Source organism: Procambarus clarkii, chromosome 46, assembly GCF_040958095.1.
Source record: "Procambarus clarkii isolate CNS0578487 chromosome 46, FALCON_Pclarkii_2.0, whole genome shotgun sequence".
Lineage (NCBI taxonomy): Eukaryota > Metazoa > Arthropoda > Malacostraca > Decapoda > Cambaridae > Procambarus > Procambarus clarkii.
In genome coordinates, this window is record NC_091195.1 from 34,365,156 (window position 1) to 34,390,172 (window position 25,017).

The 25,017-nt window shown below is 42.7% G+C and overlaps 1 protein-coding gene across 2 annotated transcripts in view; it reads right to left on the reverse strand.

The window, feature by feature from the left end:
* Window positions 1–25,017, reverse strand: part of LOC123770538 (UDP-glycosyltransferase UGT5) — a 177,627-nt gene that overhangs the window by 92,297 nt on the left and 60,313 nt on the right. For both annotated transcript variants that reach the window (XM_045762547.2, XM_045762546.2), the window contains one exon: window positions 17,410–17,543. In XM_045762547.2, coding sequence (XP_045618503.2) covers window positions 17,410–17,543 — 134 coding nt within the window. The remainder of the gene's footprint in view (window positions 1–17,409; window positions 17,544–25,017) is intronic.

The following is a 25,017-nucleotide window of genomic DNA, read 5'->3' on the forward strand; positions in this document are numbered from 1 at the left end:
GGTTAGGTAGGTTAGGTAGACGAAAAAACATTAATTCATGAAAACTTGGCTTATTAGGCAAATCAGGCCTTGAATAGTAGGCTGAGAAGTGCGTTCTGGCTATTAGGTACGACATATATATATATATATATATATATATATATATATATATATATATATATATATATATATATATATATATATATGTCGTACCTAGTAGCCAGAACGCACTTCTCAGCCTGCTATGCAAGGCCCGATTTGCCTAATAAGCCAAGTTTTCATGAATTAATTGTTTTTCGACTACCTAACCTACCTAACCTAACCTAACCTAACCTAACCTTACTTTTTCAGCTACCTAACCTAACTTGACCTATAAAGATAGGTTAGGTTTGGTTAGGTAGGGTTGGTTAGGTTCGGTCATTTATCTACGTTAAATTTAACTCCAATAAAAAAAAATTGACCTTATACATAATGAATTGGGTAGTTTTATCATTTTATAAGAAAAAATATAGAGAAAATATATTAATTCAGGAAAACTTGGCTTATTAGGCAAATCGGGCCTTGCATAGTAGGCTGAAAAGTGCGTTCTGGCTACTAGGTACGACATATATATATATATATATATATATATATATGTCGTACCTAGTAGCCAGAACGCACTTTTCAGCCTACTATGCAAGGCCCGATTTGCATAATAAGCCAAGTTTTCATGAATTAATATATTTTCCCTAATTTTTTTCTTATGAAATGAAAAAGCTACCCATTTCATTATGTATGAGGTCGCTTTTTTTTATTGGAGTTAAAATTAACGTAGATATATGACCAAACCTAACCAACCCTACCTAACCTAACCTAACCTATCCTTATAGGTTAGGTTCGGTTAGGTAGCCGAAAAAGTTAGGTTAGGTTAGGTTAGGTAGGTTAGGTAGTCGAAAAACAATTAGTTCATGAAAACTTGGCTTATTAGGCAAATTGGGCCTTGCATAGTAGGCTGAGAAGTGAGTTCTGGCTACTAGGTACGACATATATATATATATATATATATATATATATATATATATATATATATATATATATATATACATATATATATATGTATATATATATATATAAATATATATATATATGTAAATATATATATATATATAAATATATATTTATATATATGTATATAAATATATATATATATATATATATATATATATATATATATAAATATATATATATATATATATATATATATATATATATATAAATATATATATATATATATATATATATATATATATATATATATATATATATATATATATATATATATATATATATATATATATATATATATATATATAAAGGGGTACCACCTCTGGTGCAAATGTAGGGACCCATAGCCTCAGAGAAGAAAATAAAGAGTACTCAGAGAAGACCTTTTGGATCCTCACTGAACACTTTGATATTTTCTTCTCCTACCACCCCTATTCTTTTGTTAAGTGTGTATATTTATCTAACTTTATTTGAAAATGTCATTACACAAAAAAAGTTACAATATTGATTACATACAGGGTACAAGGCTGCTTGTCATAAGTTGAATAGCTCCTCCAGCTCCTCAGATGGCGGGCACGAACCATGGATGCAGTGAGCATTTCCTCTCTGGATTGCCACACTAAGGCGCTGAAAAAGAAAACTGGCAGCTCTGGGGTCTCTAGTTGTTTCGATTAGCTTAGACCCCAACTCCTTTAAAAACCTAGCAGCACTTTTACCCCAGGCACCAAGCGTCTCTGAGGCAATGGGGACAAAATTTTAGTGGTGCTCAAGGTCTCTGTATTTACGTGACTTGGCCGCTTCCCGGTGATTGGCAGCTCCTCCTGCTTGTGTAGCACTGAAGTCAACATAGGTATTGGCTAAAGTTGAAACGCAAGTGTAGTCCCACACCAACTGTCTACCATTCTTCCAGGGGTTCACCGTAATTCCGTCTGGGCGACCGACAGGCTCATCAGAGTTGCGGGACATTAGGTAACGGGGCTCTCTCTCTGCTGGACAACCGGCTGTGGTAAGGCTTCTCTTAATAATGTCATTAACCTCGCCGTGTCTTGCATGCCATCCTCCGGTCCTTTGGCAAAGAAGGCCATGCCGTCCATATCTGTCGGCCTCTGCCTCGCCGCAAATACACCTGTATTCGGTGTGGATTGGGGCAGCTAGGCGAAGAGCCACGGCAATTCGGAGGGCCTGCGGTGTGAGACGGGTGCCGGTTGCTGACATTGGGGTTGCTAATAGGAAATCACCTGCATGGGGAGCTGCTACAGCTCTAAGTCGGGCAGTGTCATGTGGTGTCGTCGCAGCTTCTAGCAAAGTTGCAGCTTCTTGGTCGGCAATGGGGCGATCCCAGCTGGATTGCTTATGGGCTTCAGAAGGCGGTGGTTGGGGTGCTGGTCCTGCGAGAGAGACCCATTTGGTTGTGCAGTCTGTGAAGCTGGGATCATGCACCATATATATATATATATATATATATATATATATATATGTCGTACCTAGTAGCCAGAACGCACTTCTCAGCCTATACTTGCATAAACCACAAGTGAAGATTAATAATATATATATATATATATATATATATATATATATATATATATATATATATATATATATATATATATATATATATATATATATATATATATATATGTCGTACCTAATAGCCAGAACGCACTTCTCAGCCTACTATTCAAGGCCCGATTTGCCTAATAAGCCAAGTTTTCATGAATTAATGTTTTTTCGTCTACCTAACTTACCTAACCTAACCTAACCTAGCTTTTTTGGGCTACCTAACCTAACCTTACCTATAAATATTGGTTAGGTTAGGTTAGGTAGGGTTGGTTAGGTTCGGTCATATATCTACGTAAATTTTAACTCCAATAAAAACAAATTGACCTCATACATAGAGAAAAGGGTTGCTTTATCATTTCATAAGAAAAAAATTATAGTAAATATATTATTTCAGGAAAACTTGGCTTATTAGGCAAATCGGGCCTTGAATAGTAGGCTGAGAAGTGAGTTCTGGCTACTAGGTACGACATATATATATATATATATATATATATATATATATATATATATATATATATATATATATATATATATATATATATATATATATATTAGCAGTCTTTCCTGTAGACATATATTATTAAATATGACCGAAAAAGTAAGATTAATAATTCTAACACGAATTTTCTCAATCTTTCGTACATTTCTTTTCACTGTTGGAGGTAAATCAAAAATCAATTCTCCAAAATTCATTTTTATTTCTAGTCTGACGCGACACGAGCGCGTTTCGTAAAACTTATTACATTTTCAAAGACTTTAGTTTACAAATACACAACTGAATAGAACTTACGCATCTCCGATTTTATATCTACATTTGAGTGAGGTGGATGGGGTGAGGTGGCATTAATAGGGTATTAATTTCATCAACACAAGACAGAACAAGAGGTGGTATTATTAGGGTATTAATTTCATCAACACAAGACAGAACACGAAACAATGGGTATTGAATAGAAGTGTTTGTAGAAAGCCTATTGGTCCATATTTCTTGATGCTTCTATATTGGAGCGGAGTTTTGAGGTGGGTAGAATATAGTTGTGCATTAATTGACTGTTGATTGCTGGTGTTGACTTCTTGATGTGTAGTGCCTCGCAAACGTCAAGCCGCCTGCTATCGCTGTATCTATCAATGATTTCTGTGTTGTTTACTAGGATTTCTCTGGCGATGGTTTGGTTGTAGGAAGAGATTATATGTTCCTTAATGGAGCCCTGTTGCTTATGCATCGTTAAACGCCTAGAAAGAGATGTTGTTGTCTTGCCTATATACTGGGGTTTTTGGAGCTTACAGTCCCCAAGAGGGCATTTGAAGGCATAGACGACGTTAGTCTCTTTTAAAGCGTTCTGTTTTGTGTCTGGAGAGTTTCTAATGAGTAGGCTGGCCGTTTTTCTGGTTTTATAGTAAATCGTCAGTTGTATCCTCTGATTTTTGTCTGTAGGGATAACGTTTCTATTAACAATATCTTTCAGGACCCTTTCCTCCGTTTTATGAGCTGTGGAAAAGAAGTTCCTGTAAAATAGTCTAATAGGGGGTATAGGTGTTGTGTTAGTTGTCTCTTCAGAGGTTGCATGGCGTTTCACTTTCCTTCTTATGATGTCTTCGACGAAACCATTGGAGAAGCCGTTGTTGACTAGTACCTGCCTTACCCTACAGAGTTCTTCGTCGACTTGCTTCAATTCTGAGCTGTGGCTGAGAGCACGGTCGACATATGCGTTAACAACACTCCTCTTGTACCTGTCTGGGCAGTCGCTGTTGGCATTTAGGCACATTCCTATGTTCGTTTCCTTAGTGTAGACTGCAGTGTGGAAACCTCCGCTCTTTTCCATGACTGTTACATCTAGAAAGGGCAGCTTCCCATCCTTTTCCATCTCGTAAGTGAAACGCAACACGGAACTCTGCTCAAATGCCTCCTTCAGCTCCTGCAGATGTATGACATCAGGTACCTGTGTAAAAATGTCGTCAACATACCTGCAATATATGGCCGGTTTCAAGTTCAAGTCGACTAAGACTTTTTGCTTGATGGTACCCATGTAGAAGTTTGCAAACAGGACACCTAGGGGAGAACCCATGGCGACCCCATCTACTTGCTTATACATGTGCCCATCCGGGCTCAAGAAGGGTGCCTCTTTAGTACAAGCTTGGAGTAGTTTCCTCAGAATATTTTCTGGTATGTCAAGAGGAGTACAGGCTGGATCACGATACACTCTGTCGGCTATCATCCCGATTGTCTCGTCCACAGGTACGTTGGTAAACAGCGATTCTACGTCCAACGAGGCTCTTATCCCTGTGGCCCGTGTGCCCCGCAGTAAGTCAACAAATTCCTTTGGAGACTTCAGGCTGAAGGCGCAAGGAACATAAGGAGTCAGCAGGCCGTTGAGTCGCTTCGCCAGTCTGTACGTGGGTGTGGGTATCTGGCTAATGATTGGCCGAAGTGGGTTTCCAGGCTTGTGTGTCTTGACATTTCCATACGCATATCCAGGTTTATATTCCCCAATGATCTTTGGCAGGTGGAGTCCGGATTTCTTGGCGTTCACAGTTTCGATCAGTTTGTTGACATTTGCTTTTAATTCGGCTGTAGTGTCCTTCGTTACCCTTTGGAACTTAGTTTGGTCAGAGAGTATGATGTTCATTTTCGCCAGATATTCGTCTTTTTTAAGAATGACATATATTGGCGACTTGTCACCTCTCCTGACAACTATCTCCTTGTTCTCATGAAGGCTTTTAGCTGCCGCTTTGAACTCGGGGGACAGTATGGTGCTTCTGTAATTGCCTCGATTCTTTCCTCCTTCTGCAATAAGTTCTGCTTGTAAGGTATCTTTGGTAGTGACCTTCTTTTGTGTCTCGAGGTCGAATATGTCGTCCAACAGAATTTCCAACTCTACTTTCCGGGCCATCTCACTCGGTCTGGACATAACATGACAGTTTATGCCCAGATTTAGGAGAGTGACTTGGTCCTCAGTGAGGTTAATTCCTGCAAGGTTCAGGAAGCCATCTCTTGGTCGTGGAATTGCCATAGGTCCTCCATATAATGTTGTTAGTTTCTTGATAATCCTTGTTTCAGTGGTGAGGTGATGTCAGTCTGTGAGGATGTCGAGGTGTTGTTCACTGCAGGTACGGATACTTTCGTCGATGTTCCTATTTCTCCACTCGTTTGTAGCATGAAGTAGTTGCGTTTTGTTGTCTTTGATTTCATTTTCTGCCTTGTATATCTGATCACGAATCAGATCCTGGCGATATTTTATCGTGAAGGCTTGATTCCTTGCTGCTGGGTCGTGCGCTTTAATATTAGTATATTTTGGTAGCAGTCTTTCCGTTAGACATATATTATTAAATATGACCGAAAAAGTAAGATTAATAATTCTAACACGAATTTTCTCAATCTTTCGTACATTTCTTTTCACTGTTGGAGGTAAATCAAAAATCAATTCTCCAAAATTCATTTTTATTTCTAGTCTGACGCGACACGAGCGCGTTTCGTAAAACTTATTACATTTTCAAAGACTTTAGTTTACAAATACACAACTGAATAGAACTTGCGCATCTCCGATTTTATATCTACATTTGAGTGAGGTGCATGGGGTGAGGTGGCATTAATAGGGTATTAATTTCATCAACACAAAACAGAACAAGAGGTGGTATTAATAGGGTATTAATTTCATCAACACAAGACAGAACAAGAGGTGGTATTAATAGGGTATTAATTTCATCAACACAAGACAGAACACGAAACAATGGGTATTGAATAGAAGTGTTTGTAGAAAGCCTATTGGTCCATATTTCTTGATGCTTCTATATTGGAGCGGAGTCTTGAGGTGGGTAGAATATAGTTGTGCATTAATTGGCTGTTGATTGCTGGTGTTGAATTCTTGATGTGTAGTGCCTCGCAAACGTCAAGCCACCTGCTATCGCTGTATCTATCGATGATTTCTGTGTTGTTTACTAGGATTTCTCTGGCGATGGTTTGGTTGTGGGAAGAGATTATATGTTCCTTAATGGAGCCCTGTTGCTTATGCATCGTTAAACGCCTAGAAAGAGATGTTGTTGTCTTGCCTATATACTGGGTTTTTTGGAGCTTACAGTCCCCAAGAGGGCATTTGAAGGCATAGACGACGTTAGTCTCTTTTAAAGCGTTCTGTTTTGTGTCTGGAGAGTTTCTAATGAGTAGGCTGGCCGTTTTTCTGGTTTTATAGTAAATCGTCAGTTGTATCCTCTGATTTTTGTCTGTAGGGATAACGTTTCTATTAACAATATCTTTCACTTTCACTTTCAATATGTTGACGACATTTTTACACAGGTACCTGATGTCAGACATCTGCAGGAGCTGAAGGAGGCATTTGAGCAGAGTTCCGTGTTGCGTTTCACTTACGAGATGGAAAAGGATGGGAAGCTGCCCTTTCTAGATGTAACAGTCATGGAAATGAACGGAGGTTTCCACACTGCAGTCTACACTAAGGAAACGAACATAGGAATGTGCCTAAATGCCAACAGCGACTGCCCAGACAGGTACAAGAGGAGTGTTGTTAACGCATATGTCGACCGTGCTCTCAGCCACAGCTCAGAATGGAAGCAAGTCGACGAAGAACTCTGTAGGGTAAGGCAGGTCCTAGTCAACAACGGCTTCTCCAATGGTTTCGTCGAAGACATCATAAGAAGGAAAGTGAAACGCCATGCAACCTCTGAAGAGACAACTAACACAACACCTATACCCCCTATTAGACTATTTTACAGGAACTTCTTTTCCACAGCTCATAAAATGGAGGAAAGGGTCCTGAAGATATTGTTAATAGAAACGTTATCCCTACAGACAAAAATCAGAGGATACAACTGACGATTTACTATAAAACCAGAAAAACGGCCAGCCTACTCATTAGAAACTCTCCAGACACAAAACAGAACGCTTTAAAAGAGACTAACGTTGTCTATGCCTTCAAATGCCCTCTTGGGGACTGTAAGCTCCAAAAACCCCAGTATATAGGCAAGACAACAACATCTCTTTCTAGGCGTTTAACGATCCATAAGCAACAGGGCTCCATTAAGGAACATATAATCTCTTCCCACAACTAAACCATCGCCAGAGAAATCCTAGTAAACAACACTGAAATCATCGATAGATACAGCGATAGCAGGCGGCTTGACGTTAGCGAGGCACTACACATCAAGAAGTCAACACCAGCAATCAACAGCCAATTATTGCACAACTATATTCTACCCACCTCAAGACTCCGCTCCAATATAGAAGCATCAAGAAATATGGACCAATAGGCTTTCTACAAACACTTCTATTCAATATCCATTGTTTCGTGTTCTGTCTTGTGTTGATGAAATTAATACCCTATTAATACCACTTCTTGTTCTGTCTTGTGTTGATGAAATTAATACCCTATTAATGCCACATCTTGTTCTGTCTTGTGTTAATGCCACATCACCCCTTCCACCTCACTCAAATGTAGATATAAAATCGGAGATGCGTAAGTTCTATTCAGTTGTGTATTTTTTTTTTTTTTTTGAGATATATACAAGAGTTGTTACATTCTTGTACAGCCACTAGTACGCGTAGCGTTTCGGGCAAGTCCTTAATCCTACGGTCCCTGGAATACGATCCCCTGCCGCGAAGAATCGTTTTTTCATCCAAGTACACATTTTACTGTTGCGTTAAACAGAGGCTACAGTTAAGGAATTGCGCCCAGTAAATCCTCCCCAGCCAGGATACGAACCCATGACATAGCGTTCGCGGAGCGCCAGGCGAGTGTCTTACCACTGCACCACGGAGACTGCTGAACTAAACTCTTTGTGTTTGTCTGTGAACTAAAGTCTTTGAAAATGTAATAAGTTTTACGAAACGCGCTCGTGTCGCGTCAGACTAGAAATAAAAATTAATTTTGGAGAATTGATTTTTGATTTACCTCCAACAGTGAAAAGAAATGTACGAAAGATTGAGAAAATTCGTGTTAGAATTATTAATCTTACTTTTTCGGTCAAAATTTAAGAATATATATATATATATATATATATATATATATTAGTATATTTTGGTAGCAGTCTTTCCTGTAGACATATTTTATTAAATATGACCGAAAAAGTAAGATTAATAATTCTAACACGAATTTTCTCAATCTTTCGTACATTATGCTTCACTGTTGGAGGTAAATCAAAAATCACTTCTCCAAAATTCATTTTTATTTCTAGTCTGACGCGACACGGGCGCGTTTCGTAAAACTTATTACATTTTCAAAGACTTCACAAATACACAACTGATTAGAACTTGCGTTTCCCTGATTTTATATCTACATTTGAGTGAGGTGGGAAGGGTGATGTGGCATTACATTTGAGTAAGGTGGGAAGGATGATGTGGCATTAGAGGATATTAATAGGGTATTAAAAGTATCAACACAAGACAGAACACGAAACAATGGATATTGAATAGAAGTGTTTGTAGAAAGCCTATTGGTCCATATTTCTTGATGCTTCTATATTGGAGCGGAGTCTTGAGGTGGGTAGAATATAGTTGTGCAATAATTGGCTGTTGATTGCTGGTGTTGACTTCTTGATGTGTAGTGCCTCGCAAACGTCTAGCCGCCTGCTATCGCTGTATCTATCGATGATTTCTGTGTTGTTTACTAGGATTTCTCTGGCGATGGTTTGGTTATGGGAAGAGATTATATGTTCCTTAATGGAGCCCTGTTGTTTATGCATCGTTAAACGCCTAGAAAGAGATGTTGTTGTCTTGCCTATATACTGGGTTTTTTGGAGCTTACAGTCCCCAAGTGGGCATTTGAAGGCATAGACGACGTTAGTCTCTTTTAAAGCGTTCTGTTTCGTGTCTGGAGAGTTTCTCATGAGTAGGCTGGCCGTTTTTCTGGTTTTATAGTAAATCGTCAGTTGTATCCTCTGATTTTTGTCTGTAGGGATAACGTTTCTATTAACAATATCTTTCAGGACCCTTTCCTCTGTTTTATGAGCTGTGGAAAAGAAGTTCCTGTAAAATAGTCTAATAGGGGGTATAGGTGTTGTGTTAGTTGTCTCTTCGGAGGTTGCATGGCTTTTCACTTTCCTTCTTATGATGTCTTCGATGAAACCATTGGAGAAGCCGTTATTGACTAGAACCTGCCTTACCCTACAGAGTTCTTCGTCGACTTGCTTCCATTCTGAGCTGTGGCTGAGAGCACGGTCGACGTATGCGTTAACAACACTCCTCTTGTACCTGTCAGGGCAGTCGCTGTTGGCATTTAGGCACATTCCTATGTTTGTTTCCTTTGTGTAGACTGCAGTGTGGAAACCTCCGCCCTTTCCCATGACTGTTACATCTAGAAAAGGCAGCTTCCCATCCTTTTCCGTCTCGTAAGTGAAACGCAGCACGGAACTCTGCTCAAATGCCTCCTTCAGCTCCTGCAGATGTCTGACATCAGGTACCTGTGTAAAAATGTCGTCAACATACCTGCAGTATATGGCCGGTTTCAAGTTCATGTCGACTAAGACTTTTTGCTCGATGGTACCCATGTAGAAGTTTGCAAACAGGAAGCAAGCTCAGAATGGAAGCCATGCAATGTTAAAGTGTTAATGTTAAAGTGCACGACCCAGCAGCAAGGAATCAAGCCTTCACGATAAAATATCGCCAGGATCTGATTCGTGATCAGATATACAAGGCAGAGAATGAAATCAAAGACAAAAAAACGCAACTACTTCATGCTACAAACGAGTGGAGAAATAGCAACATCGACCATAGTATCCGTACCCGCATTGAACAACACCTCGACATCCTCACAGACCAACATCACCTCAGCACTGAAACAAGGATTATCAAGAAACTAACAACATTATATGGAGGACCTATGGCAATTCCACGACCAAGAGATGGCTTCCTGAACCTTGCAGGAATTAACCTCACTGAGGACCAAGTCACTCTCCTAAATCTGGGCATAAACTGTCATGTTATGTCCAGACCGAGTGAAATGGCCCGGAAAGTGGAGTTGGAAATTCTGTTGGACGACATATTCGACCTCGAGACACAAAAGAAGGTCACTACCAAAGATACCTTACAAGCAGAACTTATTGCAGAAGGAGGAAAGAATCGAGGCAACTACAGAAGCACCATACTGTCCCCCGAGCTTAGAGCGGCAGCTAAAAGCCTTCGTGAGAACAAGGAGATAGTTGTCAGGAGAGGTGACAAGTCGCCAATATATGTCATTCTTAAAAAAGACGAATATCTGGCGAAAATGAACATCATACTCTCTGACCAAACTAAGTTCCAAAGGGTAACGAAGGACACTACAGCCGAATTAAAAGCAAAGGTCAACAAACTGATCGAAACTGTGAACGCCAAGAAATCCGGACTCCACCTGCCAAAGATCATTGGGGAATATAAACCTGGATATGCGTATGGAAATGTCAAGACGCACAAGCCTGGAAACCCACTTCGGCCAATCATTAGCCAGATACCCACACCCACGTACAGATTGGCGAAGCGACTCAACGGCCTGCTGACTCCTTATGTTCCTTGCGCCTTCAGCCTGAAGTCTCCAAAGGAATTTGTGGACTTACTGCGGGGCGCACGGGCCACAGGGATAAGAGCCTCGTTGGACGTAGAATCGCTGTTTACCAACGTACCTGTGGACGAGACAATCGGAATGATAGCCGACAGAGTGTATCGTGATCCAGCCTGTACTCCTCTTGACATGCCAGAAAGTATTCTGAGGAAACTACTCCAAGCTTGTACTAAAGAGGCACCCTTCTTGAGCCCGGATGGGCACATGTATAAGCAAGTAGATGGGGTCGCTATGGGTTCTCCCCTAGGTGTCCTGTTTGCAAACTTCTACATGGGTACCATCGAGCAAAAAGTCTTAGTCGACATGAACTTGAAACCGGCCATATACTGCAGGTATGTTGACGACATTTTTACACAGGTACCTGATGTCAGACATCTGCAGGAGCTGAAGGAGGCATTTGAGCAGAGTTCCGTGCTGCGTTTCACTTACGAGACGGAAAAGGATGGGAAGCTGCCTTTTCTAGATGTAACAGTCATGGGAAAGGGCGGAGGTTTCCACACTGCAGTCTACACAAAGGAAACAAACATAGGAATGTGCCTAAATGCCAACAGCGACTGCCCTGACAGGTACAAGAGGAGTGTTGTTAACGCATACGTCGACCGTGCTCTCAGCCACAGCTCAGAATGGAAGCAAGTCGACGAAGAACTCTGTAGGGTAAGGCAGGTTCTAGTCAATAACGGCTTCTCCAATGGTTTCATCGAAGACATCATAAGAAGGAAAGTGAAAAGCCATGCAACCTCCGAAGAGACAACTAACACAACACCTATACCCCCTATTAGACTATTTTACAGGAACTTCTTTTCCACAGCTCATAAAACAGAGGAAAGGGTCCTGAAAGATATTGTTAATAGAAACGTTATCCCTACAGACAAAAATCAGAGGATACAACTGACGATTTACTATAAAACCAGAAAAACGGCCAGCCTACTCATGAGAAACTCTCCAGACACGAAACAGAACGCTTTAAAAGAGACTAACGTCGTCTATGCCTTCAAATGCCCACTTGGGGACTGTAAGCTCCAAAAAACCCAGTATATAGGCAAGACAACAACATCTCTTTCTAGGCGTTTAACGATGCATAAACAACAGGGCTCCATTAAGGAACATATAATCTCTTCCCATAACCAAACCATCGCCAGAGAAATCCTAGTAAACAACACAGAAATCATCGATAGATACAGCGATAGCAGGCGGCTAGACGTTTGCGAGGCACTACACATCAAGAAGTCAACACCAGCAATCAACAGCCAATTATTGCACAACTATATTCTACCCACCTCAAGACTCCGCTCCAATATAGAAGCATCAAGAAATATGGACCAATAGGCTTTCTACAAACACTTCTATTCAATATCCATTGTTTCGTGTTCTGTCTTGTGTTGATACTTTTAATACCCTATTAATATCCTCTAATGCCACATCATCCTTCCCACCTTACTCAAATGTAATGCCACATCACCCTTCCCACCTCACTCAAATGTAGATATAAAATCAGGGAAACGCAAGTTCTAATCAGTTGTGTATTTGTGAAGTCTTTGAAAATGTAATAAGTTTTACGAAACGCGCCCGTGTCGCGTCAGACTAGAAATAAAAATGAATTTTGGAGAAGTGATTTTTGATTTACCTCCAACAGTGAAGCATAATGTACGAAAGATTGAGAAAATTCGTGTTAGAATTATTAATCTTACTTTTTCGGTCATATTTAATAAAATATATATATATATATATATATATATATATATATATATATATATATATATATATATATATATATATATATATATATATATATATATATATATATATATATATATATATATATATATATATATATATATATATATATATATGCGAACAAGCCTGAATGGTCCCCAGGACTATATGCGAATGAAAACTCACACCCCAGAAGTGACTCGAACCCATACTCCCAGGAGCAACGCAACTGGTAACTACAGGGCGCCATAATCCACTTGACTATCACGGCCGTCAAAAGGAAGTGATAGCCAAGGCTATCACTTCCTTTTGATAGCCTATCAAGGCTATCGTCGGGGAAGTTGCTCAAATAGCCTTGGCTATCACTTCCTTTTGACGGCCGTGATGGTCAAGTGGATTAAGGCGCCCTGTAGTTACCAGTTGCGTTGCTCCTGGGAGTATGGGTTCGAGTCACTTCTGGGGTGTGAGTTTTTATTCGCATATAGTCCTGGGGACCATTCAGGCTTGTTCGCATATATATATATATATATATATATATATATATATATATATATATATATATATATATATATATATATATATATATATATATATATATATATATATATATATATATATATATATATATATATAACTGAAAACTCACACCCCAGAAGTGACTCGAACCCATACTCCCAGGAGCAACGCAACTGGCATGTACAAGACGCCTTAATCCACTTGACCATCACGACCAGACATAATGAGGTGATAGCCGAAGCTATTTGAACCACCCCACCGCCGGCACGCGGATGGTAATCTTGGGCATAGCATTTTACCAAATCACCTCATTCTTTTGGGCACACGTGAGGAACACAAATGCGAACAAGCCTGAATGGTCCCCAGGACAATATGCAACTGAAAACTCACACCCCAGAAGTGACTCGAACCCATACTCCCAGGGGCAACGCAACTGGTATGTACAAGACGCCTTAATCCACTTGACCATCATGACCGGACAAAATGAGGTGATAGCCTAAGCTATTTGAACCACCCTGAGTTTTCAGTTGCATATTGTCCTGGGGACCATTCAGGCTTGTTCGCATTTGTGTTCCTCACGTGTGCCCCAAAGAATGAGGTGATTTGGTAAAATGCTATGCCCAAGATTACTATCCGAGTGCCGGCGGTGGGGTGGTTCAAATAGCTTAGGCTATCACCTCATTTTGTCCGGTCGTGATGGTCAAGTGGATTAAGGCGTCTTGTACATACCAGTTGCGTTGCTCCTGGGAGTATGGGTTCGAGTCACTTCTGGGGTGTGAGTTTTCAGTTGCATATTGTCCTGGGGACCATTCAGGCTTGTTCGCATATATATATATATATATATGTATATATATATATATATATATATATATATATATATATATATATATATATATATATATATATATATATATATATATATATATATATATATATATATATGTCGTACCTAGTAGCCAGAAGGCACTTCTCAGCCTACTATGCAAGGCCCGATTTGCCTAATAAGCCAAGTTTTCATGAATTAATGTTTTTTCAACAACCTAACCTAACCTAACCTATAAAGATAGATTAGGTTAGGTTAGGTAGGGTTGGTTAGGTTCGGTCCTATATCTACGTTAATTATAACTCCAATAAAAAAAATTGACCTCTTACATAATGAAATGGGTTGCTTTATCATTTCATAAGAAAAAAATTAGAGAAAATATATTAATTCAGTAAAACTTGGCTTAATAGGCAAATCGGGCCTTGCATAGTAGGCTGAGAAGTGCGTTCTGGCTATTAGGTACGACATATATATATATATATATATATATATATATATATATATATATATATATATATATATATGTAACAGAGGTGGAGGGGAGGAGGCAGCACTCAGGAGCCTGTTGCACCAGTGTAAATCGTAACAGATTACATTGCAACGGACGACCTGCTAGAGGCAATTAAAGCAACGTCAACCAGGACACTCACCCACATCCCAATGGCCTTTCGCCCATTTGCTGCCGGGAAATATACGGACCTCATCGGAAAAGTCAACAGAGGATCAAATAACCTTGATGCACCTGATACCATCAAAGCCTGGCACAATCTGTTACTTTTTGGCAGTGCATGCTTAGGTGTACCAGACAGAGGAGGCAAGACACTGGCCTTATCCGTCAATAAAGCAATTAGGGATTTTCCTAGGGCTGACAACCTAGTCCGCCTCCCCAAACACACCAAACACCGCCGAGGCAGACCAAGTACGACAATCAGCGACAACAGAAAATTAGGTACCCAAGTCAGCAAGAAAATTGAAAAAGGCAATACAGTCGGGGCACTCAGGTTGATCACAAGTGAGGACAAAATTTTGCCTAGGGATGAAACCACAGCCCAAGCACTGAAAGAAAAACACCCCCTCAGGGCCGTAGGTGGACCTCCCCCGCATGTCAGGGTCCCCCCTAACCAGGAACTTCTTGTCCTCCGGGAATCAGAGGCTTATAAAGCTATCGTTTCATTTTCCCCGGGCTCCTCAGGATGCTACACAGGGGTAAGACCTCAACATGTGAAGGAAATGGTGAACCCTGTTCTTGGCCCAGCTGCAGAAGCGCTCCTGACAGAAATCACAACGTTTGTCAACAACTGTCTCGCCTGGTTAATCCCTGATGAAATCAAACCATTCTTCTATGGTGCATCCCAATGTGCCCTGAAAAAGAAGGGGGGAGGGATCAGACCCATTGCCGTTGGTAATACCCTTCGCCGCCTAGTTGCAAGGGCTGCTGTCAGAAGTATCCAAATGGAAGCAGCCACCATGCTGCAACCCAACCAGCTGGGGTTTGGAGTCCCCCAAGGCTGTGAAGCAGCGGCTCATGCTGCACGAGCCTACATTAGCTCTCTTACTGAAGACCAGGCAGTAGTAAAATTAGATTTTAAAACCGCTTTCAACTCGGTCAAAAAGGAAGCAATCCTCACTGCAGTCCAGGAACATTGCCCAAGCATTCTCCCGTTTGTGTCAGCAGGCTACAGCAAAGACTCAACCCTCCTGTTTGGCAAACATGAAGTCACCTCAGCAGAGGGAATTCAACAGGGAGGCCCACTTGCACCGTTCCTCTTTTGCATAGCGGTTCGAGAAATTACAACCAGACTGTCCAGTGAGTTCAACATCTGGTTCTTGGATGATGGCACTCAGGCAGGCACACAAGACTCACTGCTGGAAGACCTGCAGCTGGTGAAGACACGGGGGGAGACCATTGGTCTCGTTCTTAACCCCTCCAAGCGCGAAGTTATTGCAACCAGTGAGGTAATTATTAGCGCAGTGAAATCAGTTTTACCAGAAGCCTCAGTCATCAAACCCACCGACAGCACACTACTTGGAGCACCTCTGGGCCACAATGCCATTGCTGCAGTCATTGACGAAAAGTTTAGAGACCTAAAGAAGATGGAAGCGAGAATAGGGGACTTGGACTCCCATGATGCCCTCTACCTTCTCACAAGTGCCTTATCTTGCCCAGGCTAACATACTTCTTAAGGTGTGCACCCACTTTTGGCAACCCACATCTAAATCAATATGATGAGCTCCTCAGGTCAATATTCAGGAAGGCGCTCAACCTAGATTTAGATAACAGTCAGTGGGACCAAGCAACACTACCAGTGAGATTTGGAGGGATAGGCATAGGAAAGGCAACTGAGGTAGCACTTCCAACATTCTTATCCTCATGTACAGCAGCCAACGAATTGGTAGGGCAGATCCTACCAGAGCGTATGAGAGAGACAGCGGGAACTCATGATCAAACACAAATGCAAACAATTTGTTTGTATTTGTGTTCCTCACGTGTGCCCCAAAGAATGAGGTGATTTGATAAAATGCTATGCCCAAGATTACCATCCGAGTGTCGGCGGGGAAGTGGTTCATATAGCTTCGGCTATCACTTCCTTATGTCCGGTCGTGATGGTCAAGCGGATTAAGGCGTCCTGTAGTTACCAGTTGCGTTGCTCCTGGGAATATGGGTTCGAGTCACTTCTGGGGTGACTATATATATATATATATATATATATATATATATATATATATATATATATATATATATATATATATATATATATATATATATATATATATGTACATATATATGTATATATATATATGTATATATATGTATATATATATATATATATATATGTATATATATATACATATATATATGTATATATATATATACATATATATATGTATATATATATATATATATATATATATATATATATATATATATATATATATATATATATATATATATATATATATATATATATATATATATATATATATATATATATATATATATATATATATATATGTAGTAGCAGCTGCCTCAAATTGGCCAACAAGAGCTTCCTCGTACATAGTATATTGGTGGTACTCGTATGGGCCTATAAGAGCTACTTCATATGGACATTAACAGCTGTCTCCGAAAAGCCAAAACAAGCTGCTTCGATTGAACAATGGTTCAATCGAAGCTGTCTCGAATGAGCAAAATGCCTTTGCCAATTTCCTTAATTCTAATGTTTTGAGTAGACTGACCAAGAATATCCTGCTGGGGGAGCCACTTGGCGAGACGGACATTGGACGGGAGATCTTCCATGGTGTCCTCGTCCCACTTCCAGAGGATCCGCTGCTCTAGGGACGCGAACACCTCCACCAGCACCCGCCGGTACCTGCAGGGACATGACCAGCTCATAGTCACCCACGTTATAACCAGGAGACGCAGATAACCGCAACTGGTTGACACACGTCATGCTTATACGACTGCGTGATGTTTGTCAAAATTACTATAATTTATATATTGGATATATGTCAACATGAAGAGTTATTATACTTGACATGACAAAATTAATACTGTTCAATAGACACATGTCAAAATTATTACTATACTTGACACATGTCAAAATAAGGAATTACTATACACGACAGATGTCAAAATAAAGAATTACTATACTTGGCAAACGAAAAAAGAATAATTGGACGTCATCCTTCTTAACAGAAATCTTAACATTCTGACTGGTCAAATTTCTTGAAAGTTATAGCATAATACAGTTCAGTGTAGGTTACAAAGAGATGCCACAGGTCAAGGTAAGTTATGAAGCGGTACCACAGGTCAAGGGAGGCTATGAAACGGTGCCACTGGTCAAGAGAGGCTATGAAGCGGTGCCACAGGTCAAGGGAGGCTATGAAGCGGCGCCACAGGTCAAGGGATCCTATGAAGCGGTTCCACACGTCAATTGAGGCTATGAAGCGGTGCCACAGGTCAAGGAAGGCTATGAAGCGGTGCCATAGGTCAAGGGAGGCTATGAAGCGGTGCCACAGGTCAAGGGAGGCTATGAAGCGGTGCCACAGGTCAAGGGAGGCTACGAAGCGGTGATCCAGGTCAAGAGATCCTATGAAGCAGTTCCACAGGACAATTGAGGCTATGAAGAGGTGCCACAGGTCAAGGGAGGCCATGAAGCGGTGCCACAGGTCAAGGGAGGCTATGAAGCGGTGCCACAGGTCAAGGGAGGCTACGAAGCGGTGACCCAGGTCAAGGGATCCTATGAAGCGGTTCCACACGTCAATTGAGGCTATGAAGCGGTGCCACAGGTCAAGGAAGGCTATGAAGCGGTGCCCCAGGTCAAGGGAACCTATGAAGCGGTTCCACATGTCCATTGAGGCAATGAAGCGGTGCCATAGGTCAAGGTAGGCTATGAAGCTTTGCCACAGGTCAAGGGAGGCTATGAAGCGGTGCCACTGGTCAAGGGAGGCTATGAAGCGGTGCCACAGGTCAAGGGAGGCTATGAAGCGGCGCCACAGGTCAAGGGATCCTATGAAGCGGTACCACAGGTCAAGGGAGGCTATGAAGCGGTGCCCCAGGTCAAGGAAGGCTATGAAGCGGTGCCCCAGGTCAAGGGATCCTATGAAGCGGTGCCACAGGTCAAGGGAGGCTATGAAGCGGTGCCACAGGTCAAGGGAGGCTATGAAGCAATTCCACATGTCAATTGAGGCTATGAAGCGGTGCCACAGGTCAAAGGAGGCTATGAAGCGGTGTCACAGGTCAAGGGAGGCTATGAAGCGGTGCCACAGGTCAAGGGAGGCTGTGAAGCGGTGCCACAGGTGAAAGGGAGGCTATGAAGCGGTGCCACAGGTCAAGGGAGGCTACGAAGCGGTGACCCAGGTCAAGGGATCCTATGAAGCGGTTCCACACGTCAATTGAGGCTATGAAGCGGTGCCACAGGTCAAGGAAGGCTATGAAGCGGTGCCCCAGGTCAAGGGATCCTATGAGCGGTTCCACACGTCAATTGAGGCTATGAAGCGGTGCCACAGGTCAAGGAAGGCTATGAAGCGATGCCCCAGGTTCCACATGTCCATTGAGGCTATGAAGCGGTGCCCCAGGTCAAGGGATCCTATGAAGCGGTGCCACAGATCAAGGGAGGCTATGAAGCAATTCCACATGTCAATTGAGGCTATGAAGCGGTGCCAGAGGTCAAAGGAGGCTATGAAGCGGTGCCACAGGTCAAGGGAGGCTATGAAGCGGTGCCACAGGTCAAGGGAGACTATGAAGCGGTGCCACAGGTCAAGGGAGGCTATGAAGCGGTGCCACAGGTCAAGGGAGACTATGAAGCGGTGCCACAGGTCAAGGGAGGCTATGAAGCGGTGCTATAGGTCAAGGGAGGCTATGAAGCGGTGCCACAGGTCAAGGGAGACTATGAAGCGGTGCCACAGGTCAAGGGAGGCTATGAAGTGGTGCCAAAGGTCAAGGGTGGCTATGAAGCGGTGCCACATGTCAAGGGATCCTATGAAGCGGTGCCACAGATCAAGGGAGGCTATGAAGCAATTCCACATGTCAATTGAGGCTATGAAGCGGTGCCACAGGTCAAAGGAGGCTATGAAGCGGTGCCACAGGTCAAGGGAGGCTATGAAGCGGGGCCACAGGTCAAGGGAGGCTACGAAGCGGTGACCCAGGTCAAGAGATCCTATGAAGCAGTCCCACAGGTCAACTGAGGCTATGAAGCGGTGCCACAGGTCTAAGAAGGCTATGAAGCGGTGCCCCAGGTCAAGGGAGGCTATGAAGCGGGGCCGTAGGTCAAGGGGAGGCTATGAAGCGGGGTCACAGGTCAAGGGAGGCTATGAAGCGGGGCCATAGGTCAAGGGGAGGCTATGAAGCGGTGCCACAGGTCAAGGGAGGCTATGAAGCGGCGCCACAGGTCAAGGGAGGCTATGAAGCGGTGCCACAGGTCAAGGGAGACTATGAAGCGGTGCCACAGGTCAAGGGAGGCTACGAAGCGGTGACCCAGGTCAAGGGAGGCTATGAAGCGGGGCCATAGGTCAAGGGGAGGCTATGAAGCCGTGCCACATGTCAAGGGAGGCTATGAAGCGGGGCCATAGGTCAAGGGGAGGCTATGAAGCGGGGTCACAGGTCAAGGGAGGCTATGAAGCGGTGCCACAGGTCAAGGGAGGCTATGAAGCGGCGCCACAGGTCAAGGGAGGCTATGAAGCGGTGCCACAGGTCAAGGGAGACTATGAAGCGGTGCCACAGGTCAAGGGAGGCTATGAAGCGGTGCCACAGGTCAAGGGAGACTATGAAGCGGTGCCACAGGTCAAGGGAGGCTATGAAGCGGTGCTATAGGTCAAGGGAGGCTATGAAGCGGTGCCACAGGTCAAGGGAGACTATGAAGAGGTGCCACAGGTCAAGGGAGGCTATGAAGCGGTGCCATCGGTCAAGGGAAGCTATGAAGTGGTTCCACAGGTCAAGGGAGGCTATGAAGCGGTGCCACAGGTCAAGGGAGGCTATGAAGCGGTGCCACAGGTCAAGGGAGGCTATGAAGCGGTGCCACAGGTCAAGGGAGGCTATGAAGCGGTGCCACAGGTCAAGGGAGGCTATGAAGTGGTGCCACAGGTCAAGGGAGGCTATGAAGCGGTGCCACAGGTCAAGGAGAGGCTATGAAGCGGTGCCACAGGTCAATGGAGGCTATGAAGCGGTGCCACAGGTCAAGGGGAGACTATGAAGCGGTGCCACAGGTCAAGGGGAGACTATGAAGCGGTGCCACATGTCCATTGAGGCTATGAAATAGTGCCACAGGTCAAGGGAGGCTATGAAGCGTTGCTACAGGTCAAGGGAGACTATGAAGCGGTGCCACACGTCAAGGGAGGCTATGAAGTGGTGCCACACGTCAAGGGAGGCTATGAAGCGGTGCCACACGTCAAGGGAGGCTATGAAGTGGTGCCACACGTCAAGGGAGGCTATGAAGTGGTGCCACACGTCAAGGGAGGCTATGAAGCGGTGCCACACGTCAAGGAAGGTGTCACGAATCAGGTATACACCTACTATTGTTAATGTATACATAATTATATAATCATCCCACTTCAGTTTATCAATTATGATTAGTTTTTACATATCATGTTTTACTTTGCAGAAGTACTATATTATATTTTGTGCATCTTCCTACACTAATGACAGTGTTTTGTATTATATTGGTTGAGAGGCGATCATGCACGCGTCTGTCAGTGGCTCTACTGTTAGCAACTTAGCATCGTCATTCAGTGATATTTGCTTCTTTTTGTGATGCATATTATTTTGAGTTATTCCCGTATGTATAAGACAATAATTACTTGTGTTTATACGTGTTTTTAGGGGGGTGATTATCGCTGTATGTTAGTGTGTCTGTTAAGAGTTCTTGTCAGACGTGTCTGGCTATTGTGAATGAGTCCTACATGTGTGTGTACCCACCTATTTGTACTCGCCAATTTGTGGTTGCGAGGGGTTGAGCTTTGTCTCTTTGGTCCCGCCTCTCAACCGTCAATCAGCTGGTGTATTCCTGAGCCTACTGGGCTCTGTCATATCTACGTTTAAAATTGTGTATGGAGTCAGCCTCCACCACATCACTGCCTAGTACATTCCATCTGTTAACAACTCTGACACTGAAAAAGTTCTTTCTAACGCCCCTGTGGCTCATTTGGGAACTCAGTATCCACCTGTGTCCATTTGTTCGCGTACCACCAGTGTTGAATAGTTTACCCTTGTCTACCCTGTCAATTCCCCTGAGCTTTTTGTAGGTAGTGATCCTACTACTCTTCTATCTTCCAGTGTCGTAAGGTGCATTTCCCACAGCCTTTCCTCTCATACCTCTGAACTTTTTCCAGCTTCGTCTTGTGTTTGACAAGGTACGGGCTCCATGCTGGGGCCGCATACTCCAGGATTGGTCTTACATATGTGGTATGCAAGGTTCTGAATGATTCCTTACACAGGTTCCTGAAGACTGTTCTGATGTTAGCCAGCCTCGCATATGCCGCAGACATAATTCTTTTTATGTGGGCTTCAGGAGTCAGGTTTGGTGTGATATCAACTCCTAGTTTTTTGTCTCTGGCCGTTTCATGAAGTACCTCTTCTCCTATTGTGTGTGTGTATGTGTGTGTGTGTATTCACCTAGTTATATTCACCTAGTTGTGCTTTCGGGGGTTGAGCTCTGCTCTTTCGACCCGCCTCTCACCTGTCAATCAACTGTTACTAACTACTATTTTTCCCCACATAACAAACACACACACACACACCAGGAAGCAGCCCGTGACAACTGACTAACTCCCAGGTACCTATTTACTGCTAGGTAACGGGGGGCATCAGGGTGAAAGAAACTCTGCCCATTGTTTCTCGCCGGCGCCGGGAATCGAACCCGCGACCCCAAGATCACGCGCCCGCGACCCCAAGATCACGCGTCCAGCGTGTTGTCCAGTCAGCCACCGGCCCTTGTGTGTGTGTGTGTGTGTGTGTGTGTGTGTGTGTGTGTGTGTGTGTGTGTGTGTGTGTGTGTGTGTGTGTGTATGTGTGTGTGTGTGTGTGTGTGTGTGTGTCTCACCTATATGTACTCACCTATATGTGCTTGCAGGATCGAGCATTGACTCTTGGATCCCGCCTTTCTAGCTATCGGTTGTTTACAGCAATGACTCCTGTCCCATTTCCCTATCATACCTAGTTTTAAAAGTATGAATAGTATTTGCTTCCACAACCTGTTCCCCAAGTGCATTCCATTTTTCTACTACTCTCACGCTAAAAGAAAACTTCCTAACATCTCTGTGACTCATCTGAGTTTCCAGTTTCCACCCATGTCCCCTCGTTCTGTTATTATTACGTGTGAACATTTCATCTATTTCCACTTTGTCAATTCCCCTGAGTATTTTATATGTCTCTATCATATCTCCTCTCTCCCTTCTTTTCTCTAGTGTCGTAAGGTTCAGTTCCTTCAGCCGCTCTTCATATCCCATCCCTCGTAGCTCTGGGACAAGCCTCGTCGCAAACCTCTGAACCTTCTCCAGTTTCTTTATGTGTTTCTTCAGGTGGGGGCTCCATGATGGCGCGGCATACTCTAAGACGGGTCTCACGTAGGCAGTGTAAAGCGCCCTAAAAGCTTCCTCATTTAGGTTTCTGAATGAAGTTCTAATTTTCGCCAGTGTAGAGTACGCTGCTGTCGTTATCCTATTTATATGTGCCTCAGGAGTTAGATTAGGTGTCACATCCACTCCCAGGTCTCTTTCTCGAATCGTTACAGGTAGGCTGTTCCCCTTCATTGTGCACTGTCCCTTTGGTCTCCTGTCACCTGATCTCATTTCCATACTTTCCATACTGTCTGTGTGTGTGTGTGTGTGTGTGTGTGTGGGGTAGGCGGGAGAGGAGCTTCAGTCACTACGTGTGGTTGGTATTGACTGGTCGTGTATCTTTAGGTAAGTCTTTTGTCTTTTTTTTATTTGCGCTTATATATTTTTAATTAAGTCTGGTTTATTTAAGTACTGTTTTATTATAAGTACTCATTTCAGTTATTTACATAATCTTTATATGTGTCGGTGGTCATCAGCTCAGTGGAATTTATTTATCATTTTACTAGTGTGCCATGTTTTTAACTCTGGATATATATATACATATATATATATATATATATATATATATATATATATATATATAAATATATATATATATATATATATATATATATATATATATATATATATATATATATATATATATATATATATATATATATATATTCTTTGTGTACCTGACAGCTGAATGGACAGCGCTTCAGATTCGTTATCCTGAGGTTCCGGGTTCGATTTCCAGTGGAGGCGGAAACAAATGGGCAGAATTTCTTTCACCCTGATGCGTCTGTTACCTAGCAGTAAATAGGTACCTGGGAGTTTGACAGCTGCTACGGGCTGCTTCCTGGGGTGTGTATAACAAAAAGGAAGCCTTGTCGAGGACCGGGCCGAGGGGACGTTAAGCCCCGAAATCATCTCAAGATAACTCAAGGTAACCTCAAGTACCTATCGCTGAGTAAACTGGTGTTTTTCTATTTATAAAATAGTTGTTTAATTGCCTTCCCTAAATATTATGAATAATGTTTGCCAGGCTACTTTGATTATAAAATAACTGTAACGGAAACACGAGCCTTACTCATGTGTGTAGGTTAACAGGAGGTTACAAGGCGGCGCCACAGGTCAAGGGCGGTTACAAAGTGATACCACAGGTCAAGGCAGGTTACAAAGTGATACCACAGGTCAAGGGCGGTTACAAAGTGATACCACAGGTCAAGGCAGGTTACAAAGTGATGCCACAGGTCAAGGGAGGTTACAAAGTGGTGCCACAGGTCAAGGCAGGTTACAAAGTGATACCACAGGTCAAGGCAGGTTACAAAGTGGTGCCACAGGTCAAGGGAGGTTACAAAGGGTGCCACAGGTCAAGGCAGGTTACAAAGTGGTGCCACAGGTCAAGGGAGGTTACAAAGTGGTGCCACAGGTCAAGGGAGGTTACAAAGTGGTGCCACAGGTCAAGGCAGGTTACAAAGTGGTGCCACAGGTCAAGGGAGGTTACAAAGTGGTGCCACAGGTCAAGGGAGGTTACAAAGTGGTGCCACAGGTCAAAGGAGGTTACAAAGTGGTGCCATAGGTCAATGGAGGTTATGTAGACGTACATCAGTTCAAACACATGTCGAAGAGGCACATAATAAAACCTATAATTCTGAAAATCACAGATCAAGTTATATCACACATATGGAGGGGAAGGAAGCTCAAACGAACGAGACACTGAATAGTATGACAGACAATATAGAGATAATTACGAGGGGAACCGCTAAGCCTGTATGACTAGGGAGAATATAGAAGCAATATGAGGAA